The sequence below is a fragment of the Ictalurus punctatus genome, chromosome 8, assembly GCF_001660625.3.
Source record: "Ictalurus punctatus breed USDA103 chromosome 8, Coco_2.0, whole genome shotgun sequence".
NCBI classification, from domain to species: Eukaryota; Metazoa; Chordata; class Actinopteri; order Siluriformes; family Ictaluridae; genus Ictalurus; species Ictalurus punctatus.
This window is the reverse complement of record NC_030423.2, coordinates 21,869,167-21,893,039: the sequence shown is the minus strand read 5'-3', so window position 1 is coordinate 21,893,039 and position 23,873 is coordinate 21,869,167. Positions and strand designations below refer to the sequence as shown.

Sequence of the window (23,873 nt, the reverse complement as noted above, 5' to 3'; positions counted from 1 at the left end):
AATCATGAGATGTTTCTTGTGTGACACTTTGGTAATGAAAAGACTTTTTATAGACCATCAATTTACTAACCCAGCTACTATTAATTTGCATAGATAGGGGGTATAATTACTTACAGATTTCATCTGGTTCCTTGCCTTACCTTGCCTCTGACAACTGTTTTTTCTTAGCGTGTTTTTCTTATCCCACTTTATTACACATAACTTTATTTATGGACTTTCATGTTGTGAATTCTTTATATTTGCAGATTTCTTCAGTTAATACTGATGTCTGGTGAAAATTTCATGTGAATAACCTCACTGGAAATATATTTACTGAAAACAAGTTGACACGTTCAATACTTATTTCCTCCATTGTACATCAGGATACTAGGATTATATATCAGGATTGTAAAGTGCCCTCATATTTATACCCCTGTGAAACAGGAAGTCATGGTTGAACAATTTCCTGTTCCTAGTCACCCAGGTGTACTAAAAAAAATTTAAATATCAATGGGAATATACTAAAAATATAGTCTTCTCATATGAATTCTTTGGGGTGCCAATCATTGTTGCACACCTATATTTAACAAAGATATATATTTTTTATAAACTCGTGTTGTGTTTGCAATTGTTTGATATCCATGAGAGCAGAGTATTTTTGTGAATTTTTTAAACAAAAGATCAAAAGATTAAACAACAAAGAATTTTTCAAGCCTTCTTTGCTCAGTATTTACCAAGGGTACCAATATTAGTGGAAGGCACTGTATATCAGGATTACAGGATTGTATAGAAAGATGCTGGTATTGTAGATCAGGGTACTGGAATTATAAATCAGGATTGTATATCAGAATATTGGGATTGTATATCAGGATAGTGGGTGCTGGGATTTGAACTCGGACCTTCTGATCAGCAGTTTGATGCCTTAACCACTGGACTTCCACTCCCATGATGAATTATACATCAGAACAGTGGGATTGTGGAAAAGTGTCATTTTAAATCCGGATAGTGTCATTTTAAAATCAGGATTGTAAATCCGGATAGTGTCATTTTAAAATCAGGATAGTGTCATTTTAAAATCAAGATTGTAAATCCGGATAGTGTCATTTTAAAATCAGGATAGTGTCATTTTAAAATCAAGATTGTAAATCCGGATAGTGTCATTTTAAAATCAGGATTGTAAATCCGGATAGTGTCATTTTAAAATCAGGATAGTGTCATTTTAAAATCAAGATTGTAAATCCGGATAGTGTCATTTTAAAATCAGGATTGTAAATCCGGATAGTGTCATTTTAAAATCAGGATTGTAAATCCGGATAGTGTCATTTTAAAATCAGGATAGTGTCATTTTAAAATCAAGATTGTAAATCCGGATAGTGTCATTTTAAAATCAGGATAGTGTCATTTTAAAATCAAGATTGTAAATCCGGATAGTGTCATTTTAAAATCAGGATTGTAAATCCGGATAGTGTCATTTTAAAATCAGGATAGTGTCATTTTAAAATCAAGATTGTAAATCCGGATAGTGTCATTTTAAAATCCGGATAGTGTCATTTTAAAATCAGGATTGTAAATCCGGATAGTGTCATTTTAAAATCCGGATAGTGTCATTTTAAAATCAGGATTGTAAATCCGGATAGTGTCATTTTAAAATCCGGATAGTGTCATTTTAAAATCAGGATTGTAAATCCGGATAGTGTCATTTTAAAATCAGGATTGTAAATCCGGATAGTGTCATTTTAAAATCAGGATAGTGTCATTTTAAAATCAAGATTGTAAATCCGGATAGTGTCATTTTAAAATCAGGATAGTGTCATTTTAAAATCAAGATTGTAAATCCGGATAGTGTCATTTTAAAATCAGGATTGTAAATCCGGATAGTGTCATTTTAAAATCAGGATAGTGTCATTTTAAAATCAAGATTGTAAATCCGGATAGTGTCATTTTAAAATCAGGATTGTAAATCCGGATAGTGTCATTTTAAAATCAGGATAGTGTCATTTTAAAATCAAGATTGTAAATCCGGATAGTGTCATTTTAAAATCAGGATTGTAAATCAGGATAGTGTCATTTTAAAATCAAGATTGCAAATCCGGATAGTGTCATTTTAAAATCAGGATTGTAAATCAGGATAGTGTCATTTTAAAATCAAGATTGCAAATCCGGATAGTGTCATTTTAAAATCAGGATTGTAAATCCGGATAGTGTCATTTTAAAATCAAGATTGCAAATCCGGATAGTGTCATTTTAAAATCAGGATTGTAAATCAGGATAGTGTCATTTTAAAATCAGGATTGTAAATCCGGATAGTGTCATTTTAAAATCAGGATTGTAAATCCGGATAGTGTCATTTTAAAATCAGGATAGTGTCATTTTAAAATCAAGATTGTAAATCCGGATAGTGTCATTTTAAAATCAGGATTGTAAATCAGGATAGTGTCATTTTAAAATCAAGATTGCAAATCCGGATAGTGTCATTTTAAAATCAGGATTGTAAATCAGGATAGTGTCATTTTAAAATCAAGATTGTAAATCCGGATAGTGTCATTTTAAATGAGGATTATAAATCAGGATAGTGTCATTTTAATTCAGGATTGTAAATTAGGATAGTGGGATTGTAAATCCGGATAGTGTCATTTTAAAATCAAGATTGTAAATCCGGATAGTGTCATTTTAAAATCAGGATTGTAAATCAGGATAGTGTCATTTTAAAATCAGGATTGTAAATCCGGATAGTGTCATTTTAAAATCAGGACTGTAAATCAGGATAGTGTCATTTTAAATGAGGATTATAAATCAGGATAGTGTCATTTTAATTCAGGATTGTAAATTAGGATAGTGTCATTTTAAATCAGGATAGTGTCATTTTAATTCAGGATTGTAAATCAGGATAGTGGGATTGTAAATCAGGAAAGAGTAGTTTTAAATCAAGATTGTAAATCAGGATAGTGTGATTATAAATCAGGATTATAAATCAGGATAGTAGGATTGTAAAATCAGGATAGTGGGATTATAATTTAAACTCTACTCTTTTTGAGATCAGCTCACCTAGTGAAGACGGGCAGTTGCGACTGGATGACCTGAACTCGCACTATAACCAGCAGCAGTGTGCTGATGACCAGCACCACCAACTTCAGCAGGGTCTGCAGCACCGCATAGGGAAAAAGGTCCTTCCCTCGTAACACTTGCAGTGCCGTCTCGATCAGCAGGGGCAGCGTGAACTGCGTTACAGACAGACGGAGGAGAAGAAGCCAGACGAAATAAATTATCTGGAAATAAATCGCTGAGAATCACATCGCAACCCATCTATTATCCGTTATCATCTATTCTGTCAGGAATGCACTTTACTGTTCACAAACAGACTCCATGCTAGCTGCAGATCAATTATGGCATGACTAAAAATTATAATTACAATAATAATGAGAATTAACAGAGGTGCGTCTCTGAATAATGAATAGCTTCAGCAAGCATGATGTTGGTTTTCTAGAGTAAATGTGTGCCTTAAGCGCTTCACTCAAAGCATAATTACTTAAAGTAACAAGAAGCAATTAACATGTTCAGAGAAACACAGACAGTGAACTAATTTTTCCTTTTAAACACAAGCCCGTGGCCTCAATGACTGATCCATGACGTTAGGATATTTACATTTACGCACTATGAATTATTGCAGCTGTCTCTAGCCCGAGGATGTGTAAACAGCTGTTGTGTCCAAATGAACCGTTTTGTAAACGGAGCTAATGGTTTAAGGGAAAATAAAACAAAGAAACCACAAGCAACTGAATTTACCGTTTGAATTACCGTTATGTTTAAAAACATTACATATGTAAAAAAAAAAAAAAAAAAAAAAAAAAAAGTAGAAAAAAACCAACACATTTTAAAGAGTATAAAGAATCAATGCTTATTTACAGTTTATTATAATAATAATAATAATAATAATAATAATAATAATAATAATAAGCACAGTTATAGTACATTAGTTATACTAATTATATAATAACTATATTATCTAATCAAAATTAAATACAACACGATTTTTAAAAATAATAATATAATCAATAGAGATGAGTAAAACTAATAATAATTATAACACTTTTTTTGGCACTTTATTGTTACAGTTTATTATTCTTCTGAATGCAATGCGAGGGCGCGGTCTTACCCCTTGTGCTACAAACACTTCGTACACACAGCATATCCCGATCACAGTGATTCCCTGCTCCTTACACAGAGTTGCTACGGCAACAAGGAACACCGTCAGAATGATTGGTGTCCACACTGAAAACAGTCACACACAGGGTTTTAATGAACATGAGTTTTCAGAATCAAGACACGCACACAAAACACACTCTTTTTTTCTTGTTTAAGGCCCTTTTTAAAAAAACATTTATTCATACACGCAAGCAATCTGGCCCTGCTCAGAAACAAATTCTTTTCCTGTACTGATGAGTGCTTCTCGAGCCAGAAAACCAAACTTTCTGGGTTTTTTCCCCATTTTCATTCATGTATGCTTAATTACAGAATGGGGTGTGTGTGTGTGTGTGTGTGTGTGTGGGGGGGGGGGGGGGGGTCTCATCACTACTAATTTCAATTTCTTAACAGAGGATATCATTTGTAAGTGGAATTTTGCTTCAGTATTCAATTATACAGTGTTGATTGTTATAACTCATCTGGCACAAAATGACGGATCACTCCTGCATGATTGATTGATTACAGACACACAATTAGACAGAGAAACTATTTGAAAGACAGACAGACAGAGAGGCAGGCAGGCAGAAAAAGAGGCAGGCAGGCAGACAAAGAGGCAGGCAGGCAGGCAGACAAAGAGGCAGGCAGGCAGGCAGACAAAGAGGCAGGCAGGCAGGCAGACAAAGAGGCAGGCAGGCAGGCAGACAAAGAGGCACTCAGGCAGGCAGGCAGATGAACTTGTATAGCTGATCAGCAACAGATCAAGACTTTGAATTTTGTGTTTAAAAATGTGACGTCATCAACATCTGGAATAAAGCACTCCTGTGTGGTGCTGTTACAGGAAAATAATCAATGTTAAACATAGCGCTGTGATGACGTGGAGTTACTGATACCACACTGTAGTTGATTATTTTCCTATTGTAGTGTTTTTTTCCTCTTAAACCACAAAGATTATGACTTTTTAACTTAACAGCATTATCCATTTATAGTTACATGAGGTTCAACATCACGTTTTCACTTGCGTTAAAGCGACTACCGCTTTCTTTCATTCACCCGCTTTAATGTCTTGAAGTTAATTAGACAAAACAAAAGGCCTGTTCTCACGGTACTGAGAACCCGCAACACATTAACCCCTCTGACATTGGAGACTCCTTCCTTTTTATAAGATAAAATATAAATATATATATTATATATATATATATACACACACACACACACACAAACACACACATATATATATATAAACGTCTACTTAGAGAAAATTATGACACTTTTTCAGGTTAAGACAGTATACAGTCTGCGCTGTACAAGTCCTTGTGAAGGAGCGGTTACAATAGAAGTGTCAACGAGCGCATTACCACAAACGTGTGATTTACAGTTGTGCTGCTGTCAGAGCTGCCAATATAGAAAATTAATCAATACCTTGTGATGTGTGCCATGGCAATTTATTTATTTGTTCAGCTGTAATTAGGAAGACTCAACACAACTATGTCATATTTAGGTGGAAAAAACAATATTCCTTCCATCCAAAAAAAATAAAAAAGAAAAAAAAAGAAAAAAAAAAAAGAGAGAGAGAGAGAGAGAGAGAGAGAGAGAGAGAGAGAGAGTGTTGGCATGATTATGCTGTAAGATCTTGGTCAATGGCACGTTACCTAACGAAGTGAGAACACGTGCCCTCTCACAGCAGTATGTGCCGTTCTGAGAGGTTTGCATTGAGTGAAAATGACTTTAAACGCTCTCTGGGTGGGGAACACTGAAAGCATGTCGCGGCTTGGCGATGTGGCCTGAGAAGAACCTGTTTAGGCATGTATAAAAAAGCAAACAAATAAAAAGAAACAAACAACAATAAAAAGCACTAATGACTAATTTTACCGATGGAGCGATCGGCACCTTTCGACTTGGTGTACGCCAGGAACGCCGCCAGGAGAAAGATTGAGGACAGCAATTCGGCTCTCCCCACAACGCCTGTGACCTGGCAGGAAAAGAAATGAACCCGAGATCAATTTGCAGCTCAACATGTGGGTCTCTGAGGAGGGAGGCAAAATGGACAGCAGGTGTAAACATGTGAACAAAAAAATGTTTTTGTTGAAAGTAAACAAAAAAATTTTAAACAACACAAGCTGCATAAAAAAAAAAAAAAAAAAAACACTTATACACCTAAAGGCAAATAAAACAAATTGCACCGTGGTTACAACTGATTTCTGACAGCTTCTGTCAGCGGTGCAAATTACACATCGAATAAACAATGGGCAACTTGCGAACCAAGGGGGAAAAAGAAACATATATACAAGCGCACACTTGTTATTTCTATGAGGAGTAACACGCATCACGATATACAGAACTGCCAGCAAAAATGCTGTTTCGAAAACTACGACCAAAAAAAAAAAAAAAAAAAAAAAAAACTTTTTAAAACCAGTCACAACATGTAACTTATTTTTTTACATTTTTTGTTAGAAATGCTAGTCATGCTATTGAGATTATTATTATCATCATCATCGTCATATTAGGGGTGGGGCGATACAAGAAAATATGTATCATGGTATCTAGGTTTGCGAATCATTTCTCAGCAACACCATAGTTACATGAATTTAAAAAATAATAATAAAAATGAATGAATTAAAAATATATATTTTTTAAACATTTCATGATATTTAATGTCTGTATGAAATGTATTTTTTAAAAATACTTTTAAATATGAAAGTTTTTAATATAATAAGATAAAATAAGAATTTTTATTTTTTAAAAAAAATCATGATATCACTACATCTCAGAAATGTGTTTTATCATGATATTACTATTATGACTTAATATTATTATTATTATTATTATTATTATTATTATTAACAACAACAACAACAACAACAACATCGTATCACCTAGCTCTACATGTAAACCACACAGAGCAGGTATTCGTAAACATATGTATTAAATAGTATTAAAAATATTTGATGATGATGTAGACCAGTGTCCAAGAAAAATGGTTTGGAAAATGAAAAAAACAAAATCAAAAACATAAATTAAAAGAAAAATACATAAAGTAATAATTTCCACAAGGCCATGTCTGCTTTACAATTTGGGGGGGGGGGGGGGGGTGTCACTAATTTAATAAAAAAAAAAATTTTTTCACAAATTCTAAATAAATAAAAAGGAAATAAAGAAATAATTAAATAAACATGTTTCAACCGTATATCCAGCAAAGCCTTCAGATCTCACAAAACCAAAACAACACGCTGTCCATTACTGCCACCACATGGAGCTCCGCACCGACACACAACAAACAACGGCTCGACATAGTCACAAACACACACAGCTCTCACACACTGCTTATACTTTCACATCCAGTCACACTCTCACCCGGCCATGTGGCGATGTAACAGCGATATCGTCATAAGTAATCGGCACATTATACTTTTCTGAGAATTCACCGGTGTTATATCGTTTTATCAAATTTTTCATGAATCTGATATGAAGCAGCTGATGTTAAGATTCTCTACTCGGTCCTTAACATTGCAAAAAACATTACAATTTTTAATAGTTATAGGAATGTATTTCTCATTACATTTTAACCAAATTTATTTTGTAGCCAGTAAATCTTTTTAATGTTTATAATAACAATTACAAACTGCGACCTGAAGCAGTTGATCTCAAGTTTAAATTTTGAACTCAAGAACATGTATTGTATTTTTTTAAATGTAATATTAGAATTGAATCAGAATTGCTGAATTTAGAATTATACTTATTGAAACGTATGTTTTTCTCCCGTTCTGGTTTAAGTAATTTATTTTCGCCAATAATTTTTTACCGTTGAAATTAAAATGAATTGTTTTTTTAAAAAAAATTAAAATAAAAATGATCATTTGGGCTGGAAGCAATTTTAATGTTTAAATTTTGCACTGAAAATAAAATGGTTTTTTTTTTAAACAATTTAAAAATGGCTTCTTTTTGAATAAACATTTCTTCTTTAAAAAAAATCTTTTCATTTATTTGTAGAATTATATTTGAATTATTGCCTTTATTTCTTTTTCTTCTTTTTTTGGTTTTAAGCTGTTTATTTTTTTAAGCCATCAAATCTTTTTATAACCATTATAACAAACTTTGATTCAAACCTATTTTATGTCAAGATCAATGCAAGTAAAACCGGATATTCCATACATTCTTACAGTATTACAACAATAAAATTTAACAACATTCCAAACAGTGTCAACAACAATAGTTACTGTATATAAGGTCAATTCATTTTAATATTTGATAAGAATTCTAGAATTTTTTTCCCTGGTGAGACATTTCGTAAGACTTCTGGGTACATCTTTTTTGAGTAGAATTGTTTAGTATTATTAAGTAGGACAGTCCAGTAATATATGCTTAACAGTCATTCTAGTTTTTTGTGCAGAATCCTAAAACCGGATATTTGACACATGGTAGAAGTCGGCACACTCCCAGTCAGACACAGTTATTGACACATTCATGAACAGGAAGTCCTGAACAGAGCAGTCTGTTGTCTCCACTCTGTCCTGCAGTCACAGCTCTAGATTCATTGGCAGGGTAGATTCCAGACGGCTTAGTGTCTGGAAAAAATGTCCGTTCCACAGTAAAAGCCTCTTTTGTGCAAACTCTGAGTACACTGACCAACTGACCTAACCAACGACTGACCGAACGAATGAATGACACGCAACAGTAACTACAGTTCAGCCATCTCCTGGGGCTGGGTTTCTGAATATGAGCTGTGAAAGCACTCGCACATAACGGCGTCACTTCAAGGCCCGGTTAAGAAAAGTAAAAGTAATCAGCGCACGGCATACGTTGCGTGTTTCTGACCACTCAGCCAGATTTTTCACCAGGAGTCAAAGTTGCTGAAGCCTTTGGACTTCAGACCAGAGGACGATCTCACAAGCGTAGTGCGAGACGCAAGAGAACCCAAATCCGAACGGGGCTCGCCAGCTGAGCGGGAGAAAGTAACGAGTAATAATAATGAGAAACAGAGACCTGCAGTGGAGTGTCTCAATGGAAGACGGGTTAATTGGCCGACACGAGGAAATAAAGCTGGGTTGCAGTTTTTAAGGCTTGTGAGTAGGGATGGATACCAAAACCCGGTATTAAACTGTCCCCAGTGCTAAATTATGAAAGACTGTAGTATCAATAAGCTCCGACACTATCGGTTTTGCTTTCGCTACTGGAGAAATTAAGAAAATATATTTCCTGTTTATTATTGCTAAATAATAAACCGGAAAATATATTTCCTGTTTATTATTGCTAAATAATAAACCTTATCTTGCACATTTTATCTCACCAACCATGTCTAATTTGCGATAATATTAAGACATTCATTTTCATTATTCGCAATGCAGAAGGGAGATCTCTCGTGCGTGGAGGCCATCTGTTACACGCAACAAAAAAACAAACAAACAAAAAAAAAAAAACGCTTGCAAAACTGAAGTCGGGGTATGAATTGCAAATAATCCTAACGAGTGATTTGCTGTAACTAAGCTTATTATAAAATGGAGAAATTATATAAAGTGTATGTGCTCCACGTTGAACAGACACACAGATACTTATTGAATTCTTGTCTAGTGTCCTGATAAACACGCTGATTCTTTTCCTTCATGTGAACCCCTTTCGTGTTTAGGCGGCCAGAGATGTTCATGACAATCTCCCTTGCCCATTCTGCTGCCAAGAGACATCAAAAAAAGTTTGGGGTTTATTTATTTTTTTTTTTGCTCTACTGCAAAGTCAGAAAAGCAGGCTATTAGGGTGCAGGATTACAAAATAGGTGGAAAGGAAACGATTATCTGTATACGAGATACAACAAAACCAATTTTGTTCAAAGCCACAGAATTCATGTTTTCCGATGGATGTTTATACCGAGAGCTGTCGTAAAAGATGGAATCTAATGATGACTACAGATACTGTTGTCAATCTTTCCCAGCCCCGTGGTGGATAACCCAATTCCAAAGGGATGCAGTCAACTGAGAGGAAGAAAAACAGTAAGAATAATGAGAAACAGAGACCTGCACTGGAGTATCTCTATGGAGGACAACATACTTGATGAATAATGGCAGGCCCAGTCTGTACAATGTCAGTGTAGGAGAATTACTACAGTTGTGTACACAAGGAACAAATCTGGGTTGTAGTGGACCGAGATAATCGACGTGTGTGGGTTTCTTGTGTTCACAAATGCTCCCAAACTGTTGGAGCAAATCACAGAAGGTCTCGATCTTCTCATGATTTGTATTTCAGAGAACGTGTCAAGTCGTCAAGTTCAGGGATGATGGAAGGAAGTTCAGAAGGAAGCCTACCATACCGCCATACTGCCTCTTCCTAGAAATTACTGGTGTAGCAAATTACACGCTTGCCAGGAACCACGATCAATCAAAAACCGTGCAGTTACGTCGTCACAATTACAGAAATTACGCTTACCGTATGCACGTCCGACTGTCGGAGGTACTTCAAGACAAATAATCATGGCAGCTTAACATGACCGACTAGATTTGAATGTTTTATTAAGTTACTTATTTTAGTTCACTACATATACAGTGGTGCTTGAAAGTTTGTGAACCCTTTAGAATTTTCTACATTTCTGCATAAATGACATAAATCATCTTCAGTCCTGAAAGTAGATAAAGAGAACCCAGTTAAACGAATGAAACAAAAATATTATACTTGGACATTTATTTATTGAGGAAAGTGATCCAATATTACATGTCCGTGAGTGGCAAAAGTGGCAAAAGAACCTTTGCTTTCAGTATCTGGTGTGACCCCCTTGTGCAGCTATAACTGCAACTAAACATTTCCGGTAAGTGTTGATCAGTCCTGCACATCGACTTTGTGGAATTTTAACCCGTTCGTCAGTACAGAACAGCTTCAACTCTGGGATGTTGATGGGTTTCCTCACATGAACTACTTGCTTAAGGTCCATCAACAACTTTTCTACAGGAGTTCTAATGTCAGGACTTTGACTTGGCCATTCCAAAACATTAACTTTATTCTTCTTTAACTATTCTTTAGTAGAACGAGTTGTCTGCTTAGGGTCATTTTCTCGCTGCATGACCCACTTTCCCTGGAGGTTAATTTTATGGACAGATGTCCTGACATTTTCCTTTAGAATTCATTGTTCAATCAAAGATGGCAAGCCCAGATGCAGCAAAACAGGCCAAAACTATGATACTACCACCACCATCATGTTTCACAGATAGGATAAGGTTCTTATGCTGGAATGCAGCGTTTTCCTTTCTCCAAACATAACGCTTCTCATTTAAACCCAAAATTCTATTTTGGCCTCATCTGCCCCCAAAACATTTTTCCAATAGCCTTCTGACTTGTCCACATGATCTTTAGCAAACTGCAGACAGGCAGCGATGTTCTTTTTGGAGAGCAGTGACTTTCTTCTAGCAACCCTGCCATGCACACCATTGTTGGTCAGTGTTCTCAAGATGGTGAACTCATGAACATTAGCCAATGTGAGAGAGGCCTTTAGCTTATTAGAAGTTACTCTGGGTTCCTTTGTGACTTCTTGTGTGTCTTGCTTTTGGCATGATCTTTGTTGTTTGACCACTCCTGGGGGGTAACAATGGTCTTAAATTACCTCCATTTGCACACAGTCTATATGACCATGGATTGGTGGAGTCCAAACTCTTTAGCAAAGGTTTTATAACCTTTTCCAGCCTGATGAGCATCAACAACTCTTTTTCTGAGGTCCTCAGAAATCTCCTCTGTTCAGGCCATGATACACTTCCACAAACATGTGAAGACAAATAAAACAGGCCGCTCACTCACACGTGATCGTCATCCCGTTGAACACCTGACTATTTTCACCTTCAAAGTAACAGCTAAACCTAGAGGTTCACATACTTTTGCCACGTTATATTTTATTTCACATACTTTTGATATGTTATATTAGATCATTTTCCTCAATAAATAAAAGACCAAGTATAAGATTTGTGTCTCATTTGTTTAATTGGGTTCTCTTCATCTTTATTTATTACGCCAATAATTTATTACGCCTGGAGGAGGGAGGTCTCATAAAAATTCCAAAAAAAAAAGTCATAAACTTCAAACTGGGGCCCAGAGCAATGTTCTTTCAATAAAGAGCACCATTTCCTCTTCAAACACCACTTGCATGTGTATAATGCAGCCTATGCGGTCTCTCTCACTGTGTTTGTGAGGTAATGGAGCATAGAAAAGTAGTTAAAAGTCAAATAAACTTCATTAAATGCTTGTATCAAACCATTAATTCAGAAAACAGCAGATGATTGTCAGCTAATAAAATTTACTTGCTCATATAGTGTGTTAATATATGTAATAACACCCCAAATTGCATAATTTTTAAATAACAGCACAGCCTGGAGTGTAGGGCTGCAACTAACGATTATTTTGATAATCGATTGATCTGTCGATTATTTCTTTGATTAATCGATTAGCTGGATTAGAAGGGCGGTTTTTCTTTCCCGTTTTTTTTTTTTTTTTGGGGGGGGGGGGGGGGGGGGGCATGTTATTTCACATTCTGTTGTCCTTCAAACATCTGGATGACCATTTAGGTAAAATGGAAATACTGGCGTGAATTTCTAAAATTTACAGATAAAGATATAAAGGTAAAAGTGTTCTTTCTGCGCTGAGGAAACCATGTCTGGAACACATTAAACAGCACACGCATCTGTCGCAGCATCTGACACAACAAGCCACGTTAATACACTTACGGGTTTGTTTGAAGTGCTTAATATAAAACATTCATGTTTTGGACAATCTGTATTGTGCACTTTTCCTGCAACAGCTCACTCTGTGACCGCCGCTATTTCTCAGATGCGTTTTATTCATAGAAATGCCTTTTTCACCATTGTGAAGTGACGTCACTGTGGATAACCCAGCCAGTGACATCACAGACCTAATCCATAATGAAATTCCATGTCGGTCATTTTTGATTTTATCTATTAGCTGTTGCAGCCCTACTGGAGCGCATTATTCCACTTATGCAAAGCCATGTGTCAACGATTACAATGTTTAATTTTTTCACAAACAACTTGTGATGCATTTTTGCAATTTATAGTTAAGATTTAATGTTGTACAGTGCCAGAAAGACAAGTTATCTCCTGTTCTCACCTACATCCCTGCGTATGCGATTTTACTATAGAAACAATAATAAATGAGAACAAGTGGATTAATATAAACCTGTCATTCATGTTACAGCTGGAACTACTGTCCAACTCGTGCTGTTCCACAAAAATAATACACAGTCAGATTTGGGAATTCAAGCGCGCTGTGGCAGGGCTCTATGGTAACAATTTCTTTTAGGAGCACTTGTGCTCCTAATTACAAAAATTAGAGTGAAAGTGTGAAAGTAACTGTTGTGCGGTGTAGATGCATTTTGGACTTCCTGTAGTTTTTATTCCGATTGTATCATACAACTCCGAACAGGTCACTCGCACCGGTGCGCCAAAATATTTTTTTCGTAGTCGCACAAAGTACTTTTCAGTCGCAAATGCGAGTAAAATGGTCGCACTGTAGATCCCTGTGTGTTATAATAATATTAACTTGCACATAGTGAGAAAGCAGAGAAACAAAGTTCCAGTGAATGATGTGTAAACCGAATCAGTCGAGTTGAAAAGCTTGGCCTGTACAATAATTCAAGATTACAGCACCGTTTCTTAATTTGTTTAACTGTTTTTTTTAACCACTGAACTTCAGCTGGCCATAAATGCGTTTGAAGCATCTAATGTCAACATCAAAAATCATTAGATCTATGAAACAACTTAGAACATAGCACATTTCGTTTGAACCCACACACTTTTCAAGTGATCAAATTGATTTTTTAAACAATTAACAGCTGTGAATGTGTACTCTTGGTTTGAGCCCTAGGTTTCACCTATTAAGACTGCATTTGTTGTTAAAAAGGATAAACCAGAGAGCTGTCTATGGGAGAAAAGCAAGCTATTTTGAAGCAGAGAAAAGAGGGAAAACCAATCAGAGTCATTGCACAAGCACTGGGCATAGCCAATACAACAATTTGGAATGTCCTGAAAAAGAAAGACAACACTAACCGGACATCGAACAAGTCGGCCAAGGAAAACAAAAGACGTTGATGAACACTGAAGAAAAACTCAATCAATGATATCACCAACAACCTCAACAGGACAGGTGTGAAGGTAACACAATCCACTGTCCCAAGAAGACTTCGAGAGCAGAAATATAGAGGCCATACCACAAGATGCAAACCACTCATCAGCAGTAAGGATCAGAAAGCCAGATTGGAATTCGCAAAGAAATACAGAAATGAGCACACAAAAGTTCTGGAATCAAGATTAACCTCTACCAAAGTGATGGAAAGAACAAAGTGTGGACAAAGAAAGGATCTGCTCATGATACAAAACATACAAGCTGATCGGACAAGCATGGTGGAGGTAGTGCCATGACTTGGGCTTGCATGGCTGCTTCTGGAAAAGGCTCACTAAACTTTATTGATTAAAACAGAAAGACAATGACCCAAAGCACACTGCCAACTCAACAAAGGACTTCATCAGGGAGAAGAAGTGGAAGGTTTTAGACTGGCCAAGTCAATCACCAGACCTTAACCCAATGGAGCAGAATTTCACCTCCTGAAGAGAAGACTAAAGGGAGAAACTCCCCGAAAGAAGCTGCAAAGAGGCTGCGGTAAAAGCCTGGAAAAGCAACACAAAAGAAGAAGAAACTAACAATTTGGTGATGTTAGTGTGTTGCAGGCTTGATGCAGTTATTGCAAGCAAGGGATATGCAACCAAATATTAAGTGTTATTTACTTTAATACTATATGTTCCTATCATTTTCACCTAAACACTGGGTGGACTGCCACCAAAGGTGCCATTTTCGAAGTTGTTTAACACATCTAGATGAATATATGAGGAAATGAAAGCTGAAATGCTGATCCATCGTCTCATATTCGTCTTTTGATCTCAAACCCAAATATCTTCAGCGTATAGCACAAACAAAAGAATGGGCCTTGTCGTTCCAATACTTTCGTAGGCAAGTGTATGTTTCAGTACTCACAGCCTCGGTGTGGACCGGATGGACGGCGAACAGCAGCGCGGCCACCAGGCTGGTCGTGCGGTCCATCAGCAGGCGGCAGAAGCGCAGGAAGAGGATGCACACGGCCACGTGAAGAACCACGTTGAGAAGATGGTAGGACGCTGGACTCAGCTCACTCAGCAGGTAGTTTAGGCGAAAGGTGAGCACAGTGAGCGGCCTGTAGGATTTATGGCTTCGCTCCTGCAGGCAAAGATGTGGTAGAGGGGTTTCAAATAAAATGATCAAATCAACAATCCAACAGCTGCACTTAGACTTTCATTATAAGTGTGTTTCAGTTAACTGTTTTTTTCTTCCCCAAGTACATGGAAACGTGTGGAAGAGACTGCGACAGCAATGAGAGTTAGATTGGAAAAACATCAGAGTATCCATTTAACTGCTCAGCTTTATGCTAGAACTGGATTTGAAATGCTTTGAATAAAACACAGCTCTCATAACTACATAGGGAATAAATGACGAGTGAATCTGTACTGAAACCGCATCTGATTTTTTTATTTTCTTTTTTAAGTTAAATGATACCAAACATTTGACAGCCATTATAAATGACAAGAAACATCCACCTCTGACATGGGGGTCCCCCAAAAATCATTGAGAAACAGGTTCTGAATTGGCGTCGAGGGACGAAGGTCCTTGTTATCCAAGATGGCGGAGACGTCGTCGAACACAAAGCCGCACAGCCAGCTGTTCCAGTAGCAGCCCAACACCAGCGCAGCGAGCAGACACGTTTCCTTCCATGACACCACAGCCATCGTCACCAGGACACCTCACTGAGCACTGTGACGGAGAGAAATGATTAACTGTAAAAGCTGTATTAATCATGGCTTTAATAAAAACTAGAGATGTATCGCTGATAACCGGTATCGGACGATAAAGGCAATTTTTCATGCAATCAGCCGATAGTTTAAAAACATCCGATGATCAGGGCTGATTATATCCTGTCAATCAAAAGAAGGCGGGAAAACACATCGAATTCATGCTAAGTGTAAAGATGATGTCTCTTGTGTGGAATGACGACAAAACTGCAGTTTGTAATCTCTGCACTGCTAAAATTTTACACCACACGCTGCAGCAGTGAAGCGGGAGTTTCGGAGTTGAGTCAAAATATCTTTGTCCCTGCGCTGCTCGAGCCGAATTAAAGATCCGGTACACCGTTGAAAGATTTAAATGTAGATGAGTTGACAAAAAATTATATACATCACAGAAAAAAATATTTGTAGAGTAGTATATTTCATATCCAGTTCATGTTACTATATATATATATAAAAAAAAGTTTATTATATATATTACCAGTTTGATGTTCAATGATGGAGTAGAAATGCTTTTGTTTGTGGTGAGTGAATGTGAGACTAACAGCAGTTTTTTTTATATAATTCAGTCAATTAATTCTGTTAATATGAATTAATCACATTCAGTAAATTAAGAAATCTTACTTTAATCTTCAGGATTGAGTTCATGTGTTACTGTTAATTTGAGCAAAGTGTTTTGTTTATGAGACCAGTTACTGTGAAACAACTTGTTGAAATGGAGAGAATAAAGTTTTTATTTGCATTTCCTTCAGAATTGTGGAATTAATTATTATTAATTTAAAAGAAGGCATAAAAGGCAGAGCTATCGGTATCAGTTATCGGTATCTGACAAAATCACTCTGAATAATCAGTTATCGGTATCGGCTGAGAAATGTAGGTGCAGCTTTAATAAAAACACACACATTACACGGTCATGGTGCATGATCTGACCCGAATCACGTCAGTGACTTTTTCAAAATACTATGATGCCATTTCGGTAAATACTCATCAGAGCAGAATCAAAATGTGGAAGCGTTGAGGATTTGGTGAAGTTATTGTCTCTTTTATTGAAAAAGAAATCTCAGTTCAATGAGAACAATCATCAAAACTCCAACACACTCGACATCGAGTTCGCAACGTGTTGCATACTATAAAACATGAGCCTAATGGCGAGTCCATGTTCCAATATCTCCTCAAAACATTACGCCCCCCCTCCCCCGCCGAGACATCGCGACTCCTCGTCCCCCGCCGAGACATCGCGAGTCCTCGTCCCCCGCCGAGGCATCGCGACTCCTCGTCCCCCGCCGAGGCATCGCGACTCCTCGTCCCCCGCCGAGGCATCGCGACTCCTCGTCCCCCGCCGAGGCATCGCGACTCCTCGTCCCCCGCCGAGGCATCGCGACTCCTCGTCCCCCGCCGAGGCATCGCGACTCCTCGTCCCCCTCCCCCGCCGAGACATCGCGACTCCTCGTCCCCCTCCCCCGCCGAGACATCGCGACTCCTCGTCCCCCTCCCCCGCCGAGACATCGCGACTCCCCCCACCTTCCCGGCAGAAACATCGAGACTCCCTCCCCCTGTCGAAACATCGCGACTCCCCCCACCCTCCCGGCAGAAACAGTGAGACCCCCCCCCAAAAAATGATGACTTTTTCCTTGAAACATTAGGACTTTGTTCTCAAAACCTTTAAGTTTATTATAAACACTGGTCCTAAAACAGAGTGGTCAAATCCAGATTCCAGTCTCCTCAACGCCATGATGTTTTTTTAAGTTTTATATCCAAGAGAGTTTAGCGTCCATCTTCTTTTAAGGTTGCACAAACCAAATGTCTTGTATAATATGTCTGCTAGAGCACACAATATAATAGGCTTACTCCATTATAAAAGTAGGTGAGAACAGGAACTAACTTGTCTCTCAGATATTCCTTAACACTAAATCTTACTATAAAGCATTAAAATGTGCAACTTCTCATCCACTAAACAATTAAACATTGTAATCATTGGCAAATGTCTGTGGTATAAGCAGAATAATACAATTTGGACTATACCGCTATAGAAAACTAATGCACTTCGGGGTGGTGTGACTGGCACAACGTGAAAGTGGAGTGCCTCTACCACCCCGCCTTGTGACTATATCTCAAAGAAAATCATCTTTGCCAGCAACATAAACATTAAAATATATATATATTTAAATCGCTGAAACTCCTACAAAACATAACAAATGACCAATAACGTGTGCTGTTTCATCGGTAATAAATATTAAAAGGCAAACCAAGCACCTAGTAACTTTCAGAGTAGATAAACTAACACATGAAGCTTTCAGTTGTGCTTAGTCTGCAAATCTAGAAGTGAGGACATGACTGGGACAGGACACTGTGTAGGGTGTAGAAAGAAAAAAAAAACCTGGATCGTTGTATAAAAAACAGATGCAATCAAAATAGTATACTGCACTACAGAATAAAGAAACAATAGTTTTGACACCCTATACGCTGCCCTATAAGGAGATGCATGTCTAATGTATGTAATGTGTATACATAAAGGAGATGACAGGCAGATTTTTAGTAATAATTACAATAAAAAATGCAAGTGTTTATTTACAAATCTGTAAACTCGCCCTAGCTGTTTAATCCGAGCACACACACCTGTTTTAACACCATCACCACCCAAACTAGCAAGAAGCACAAATACACGTTGAATCCCAAATTGCTCCTTAGAACACTCCGTAAAGTGTACAAACCATTTTCACATACCATAAGACAGAGTGGACGTATAAAGGGAGTAGGGAGTTAGTTGGGATTCAGTCCGCCGTTATACCAGCTATTGTATCAGCTAGGACCGGTGAACGACATATCGTTTCTTGTTTTTAACTTGACTGTTTGTATAAAGTTGGATATAACAGCACGCACTCACCTTGGCATGGTTTTGAGAAACGCGTCTGGATGTATTTTATATGTGTAAGTGCGTGTATTTCCAGCAAACGAACACCTTTATTTGATAACAGCAGCTCGAGAAGTAGCTCGCTGACCGTGAAAATAGCATCCGGGTCACAGAGCGCGAGCTCCGCCATGTGCACAAGCTCTGCGCATGCGCGACGACTGTTGATTCATGATGTATACTAACAACGCTTCATGGTTAACAGCTGGGAATTTAAATAATAATAATAATAATAATAATAATAATAATAATAATAATAATATTTTTATACGATTTCTGAAAAGTATCAACATAAATGGTGCCTTCTAGCACGGTTGTTTTGGCACTGTCGTTAAAAAAACATTTCTGGCAAAACCTGTGTACTTTTATCGTTCAAAATACTGATGTGCATTTTAGTTTGGGTTCCTAAAAATTCATAAACATATGAACGCACTTTCATATATGATAAATCATATAGTAATAATGGCTAAATGTCATCTATAAATGCAGATTCATCCGTATTCATCCATCTATCAATCCACCCATCCATTCATCTATCTATCCACAATGTAATGATGTAGTCATTTTTTTCTCCTTTAATAAACGTAAACTTCATGTTTTCTTTCTTTTAAAAAGGAAATAACACATTACACCGACACAAATCATCCCTCCTTAAAAACAGAAAGCAATGAACAGAAATAAAAGATTTGTACTTGATTTTCATGAACTGTATCAAATTGTATAAACCCGTAGCGAAAATATAAGTAAGCCGGTTTCTAGTCAATGAGATTAATTAAATAAACAACAATAAAATAAATGGGAAAGAAAGAAAGGTTTCAAAGAAGGATTCGTTAACAATTTTACGACAGTGTCGTAAAAAAATCTATTCACGACTCGGGCCAAGAGGAATACGACTGTATTCAGTGGTAGCTTAGCAACCTTAGAAAATGGACAGTTTGAACCAGCTAGTTGGCTAACAACTGATGAAGTCGTGTTTGTTATCTTTGGTAGTATATTAATGCGTTAGCTTTCTATTTTTTAATTAAGGATATTTTTTATATATTTAACCCGTTTTGTGGGCACGTGAACGTTTTCAACGAGAAATGTAGCCATTTGTGCTAACCTTGTTTCTGTTATGTAGCTCTGCCGAGCTAGAACAAGTAGTTAACGGGCGCATTGTTTCATATTTTAAATAGATTTTTTTCATTAAATACCCTTTACATTTTGTCTGTTAGTCTCTGAAACGCCATGCACATAAATTCCTACATGTATTTAATGCTGTAATGCATGGTACAGCCTCCAATAGAGCAGATTGGAGCAGCAGAATGAGTTTTTATTTCAGTTTAGCTGCAGTACTTTGCTCAAGAATTTTGCTGCAACGCATTTTCCCGTGTTAACTGTTACATTTCACTGCACCTGAGCATCAAGTGTACAGATCTGACACCCCAGAACAAGAGCAAGATGCCTCCAGCTGCAGACTGGACCTTCCTGATGAGGGTTGACCCTGACAATTTGGGAGATGATGAGGAGAAGATCTGCGATATGCTTTTGAAGGTACTGAGACCTCTAATTTTGCTTGTATTTTCTCATTTGTAAGTCGTTTTGGAAAAATGCGTCTGTTAAATGAATAAATGTAATCGTTTCCACAACACATACAATGTGTTATGTGTAGTATTATCTTAACCATTTCATGTATAAAAAAAAATATATTGTTTAAAACACATATCAGTGGATTGTCCATGTGTAGGAATACCATGAGTAAAAAGTAAAGAAGTGTAAAATGTTATACCTGAAATTCCTTGATTATCAGTCTTGTAAAATAAGAATATCAGCTAGCAAAGACTGGTTGTGATATCGGTTGTTCAGAAGAAGAAAAACTACTGTATTCACCTGTGCTGCCTTGCTTTAAAGTAATACACTAGGTTCAAAATTATTGGCACCTTGATATAAGTAGATGATTGAATTCATGTGTGATTACTTCTATAGATTTACCCAAAAGACCTGAAGGAGAGCGAGTTGAAGAAAGTAGCACAGCTGTTCAGAATCTCACAGACCTTACTGAAGGTATGACACTTCAACTGTTTTTTTTTTTTTTTTCTAAAAAGTTTTAGCTCATTCAAAAAGCCATTTTTAGGCAAGTCTAAGACTTCTGCTTGTTCACAGCTGAAGTTGGAGGAAGCGACCTGCGCCTACGAAATTGTGGAAAAGGCCGGCGCTGAGCAAGCTAGGATGGGTAGGTCTGCGTTGCTGTCAGGTGAGTTTAAAACCTAGACTGCATCACTGGTTTATAAACTGGTCTCGTCAATTTGTCATTAAACAGAATCACAACTGAAAGAGGAGATAGCTGATCTGAAAACGGACCTGGAGGTAAGCACACGAACATGGCTACAGGGAAAATTTCCTCTATTCATCAATCATCTACCCATCTATCAGTCTGTCTCTATCGATCGATCTAGCTGTCTGCCTATCTGTCTATCCATCCATCTAACAAATTATCTATCTGTCATCCATCTATCAGTCTGTCTCTATATCTATGTATCTGTCTGTCTATCTGTCTGTCCATCCATCTAATAAATTATGTCCATCTATCTGTCTATCTAGTTATCTATCTCTGTCTGCCTATCTGTCTATCCATCTAACAAACTAGCTGTCTGTCTGTCTGTCCATCCATCTAACAAATTATCCATCTGTCTATCCATCTATCTAGTTATCTATCTCTGTCTGTCTGTCTATCCATCCATATAACAAACTGTCTGTCTGTCTATCTATCCATCCATCTAACAAATTATCTGTCCATCTATCTAGTTATCCATCCTTCTATCTAGCTATCCATCTATCTGTCTATCCATATATCTATTTAATTATCTGTCTGTCTATCCATCAATCCATCTATGCATCAATCTATACACAGTGGTGCTTGAAAGTTTGTGAACCTTTTAGAACGTTCTATATTTCTGCATAAATATGATCTAAGACATCATCAGATTTTCACACAAGTTCAAAAAGTAGAAAAAAGTCAAAGTAACGAGAACCCAATTAAACAAATGAGAAAAACATATTATACTTATTATATGTTTATTTATTAAGGAAAATGATCCAATATTGTATATCGGTGAGTGGCAAAAGTATGTGAACCTCTATGAAAATATGATTATGTTGTAGGGCATATTTATGCAGAAATATAGAAAAGTCTAAAGAGTTCACAACTGTTCAAGCACCACTACATATATAAATATTTATAAATACAGGATAAAGTGGTTACTGAAGATGAATGAATAGAAGATGTGTTGAAGGAATGCAGGTGGTGTGGGGGTTGTGTAGCTAGTTCTTGGACTTGAGCCAGTTCTTAGCGCTGTAGCTCTAGGAACTGAGTACAGAGCTATTAAACAAACAGGAAGAAATCTATGTTTATTTGTCCAGTGTCTGTGTAATTATGGTCATAAATAAAGCGATATTGGCGAGTTGACTCACTAAATATTCCATCGGTAAAAAAAAAAAATCCCCTTTCAGAGTTGCAAATAGTGTTTAAGGAAATGTAAGATGGGCCAAATGTGAATTTATTTAATAACTGTTTTGGTATATGCAAGTGGTGTAATAGTTCATTTAGTTATTCCATCCATCCATTTTCTATACCGCTTATCTTACTGGGTCATGGGGAACCTGGAGCCTATCCCAGGGAGCAGGGGGAGCAAGGCAGAGTACACCCTGGATGGGGTGCCAATCCATCAGGGCAAAATCACACACACATTCACACACCTATTTATACACTATAGACACTTGGGACATGCCAATCAACCTACCGTGCATGTCTTTGGACTAGGGGAGGAAACCAGAGTACCAGGAGGAAACCCCCATAGCACAGGGAGAATATTCAAACTCCGCACACGCAGGGCAGAGGCAGGAATCGACCCCCAACCCTGGAGGTGTGAGGCGAACGTGCTAACACTAAGCCACTGTGCGCCCTCATTTAGCTATTTCTGTGTTAAAAATGTGTTGGTTACTCTACCCTATAAACATGAATAAAACTTCATGTAGCTGAACACTGTAGCGCTACAAGTACAGTCATGTTGGACAACTACAGTCTTTCTTTTTTATTTTTCTCAGCAATGTTAGGTAAGACTTCAGCTCCTAAGCCCAACCTCCTAAAGATTACAGAAAGGATGAAAGCTATGCCTTCACTTGAAATTCACTTGAAAACACTAGTGTTGCAACAATCCAGTACCAACCTGAAACACTGGATTTTTGTCAGATGCGATTATGCCAACCGACCCTGAGCAATACAGAGATATAATATTGATATTGCGATAAATTGCCATGATACACTTTTCTGAGATATTGTAAGTATTGTGATTTTATCTTTTTATAACTTTTTTTTATTTGACCCTGATATCTAATCCGATATGGGCGCTTAGCTCTCAGACACCCACTTTACCACTTGACTGATTGTTCAGATTAGCATGCTAATCCCATAGGACTGCAAGCTGATATCTGTTTTGTACACCATAAAAGTGTCACTTTATCAGCACATGTGACACGCTGGACTTCTGACCTTAAAGCTCTGAAGATGGAGTGTAGAGATGTAATGGTGTTTAAGGACAGATTGTCATTGCGTTGTAAGTGAGTAACTATGCGCTTGTGCAGATTGCGCAGCGCTCTGCAGGGGGGAGAGACACACGCTTCCTCCGGGATGAAATCCGCCAGATGGAGAGTCAGTTGGAACAGAAGGATAAGGAGTTGGTCCAGCTGGAGAAGGACATGAATAAAGAGAGGAAAAGCAACGAGGAGGTACGGCCTGACAGAAAGACTTTTGAGATCAACAGATAAACATTTGTTTTATATAAGTCACTTAAGAGTTGATCGTATATACTGTATGCCTGTCTGTTTCTCTGTTCATCTATCTGTCTTTCCAACTGTCTATTTGTATGTCTATCTCTCTACCTGACTGTCTGCCTGTCCAATTATCTGCGCATCTGTTT

The 23,873-nt window shown here is 37.3% G+C and overlaps 2 protein-coding genes across 3 annotated transcripts in view; one reads left to right on the top strand and one right to left on the bottom strand.

The window, feature by feature from the left end:
• tmtc3 (transmembrane O-mannosyltransferase targeting cadherins 3) overlaps positions 1-19,051 on the bottom strand; it is a 44,771-nt gene extending 25,720 nt beyond the window's left edge. Inside the window, exons 1-6 of the mRNA XM_017474981.3 lie at positions 18,895-19,051; positions 15,765-15,978; positions 15,169-15,387; positions 6,031-6,130; positions 4,133-4,248; positions 3,025-3,197 (exon numbers count right to left, since the gene is read on the bottom strand). Of these exons, the coding sequence (XP_017330470.1) occupies positions 3,025-3,197; positions 4,133-4,248; positions 6,031-6,130; positions 15,169-15,387; positions 15,765-15,953 (797 nt within the window). The 5' untranslated portion in view covers positions 15,954-15,978; positions 18,895-19,051. The remainder of the gene's footprint in view (positions 1-3,024; positions 3,198-4,132; positions 4,249-6,030; positions 6,131-15,168; positions 15,388-15,764; positions 15,979-18,894) is intronic.
• A 734-nt stretch (positions 19,052-19,785) lies between these two features.
• The window catches only part of cep290 (centrosomal protein 290), a 44,541-nt gene continuing 40,453 nt past the window's right edge, over positions 19,786-23,873 (top strand). Inside the window, exons 1-5 of one of the 2 annotated variants that reach the window (XM_053682102.1) lie at positions 19,786-20,451; positions 20,884-20,961; positions 21,061-21,130; positions 21,218-21,264; positions 23,539-23,682. In XM_053682102.1, the coding sequence (XP_053538077.1) occupies positions 20,359-20,451; positions 20,884-20,961; positions 21,061-21,130; positions 21,218-21,264; positions 23,539-23,682 (432 nt within the window). In that variant the 5' untranslated portion in view covers positions 19,786-20,358. The remainder of the gene's footprint in view (positions 20,452-20,883; positions 20,962-21,060; positions 21,131-21,217; positions 21,265-23,538; positions 23,683-23,873) is intronic. The other variant, XM_017474618.3, reaches the window with a different exon arrangement.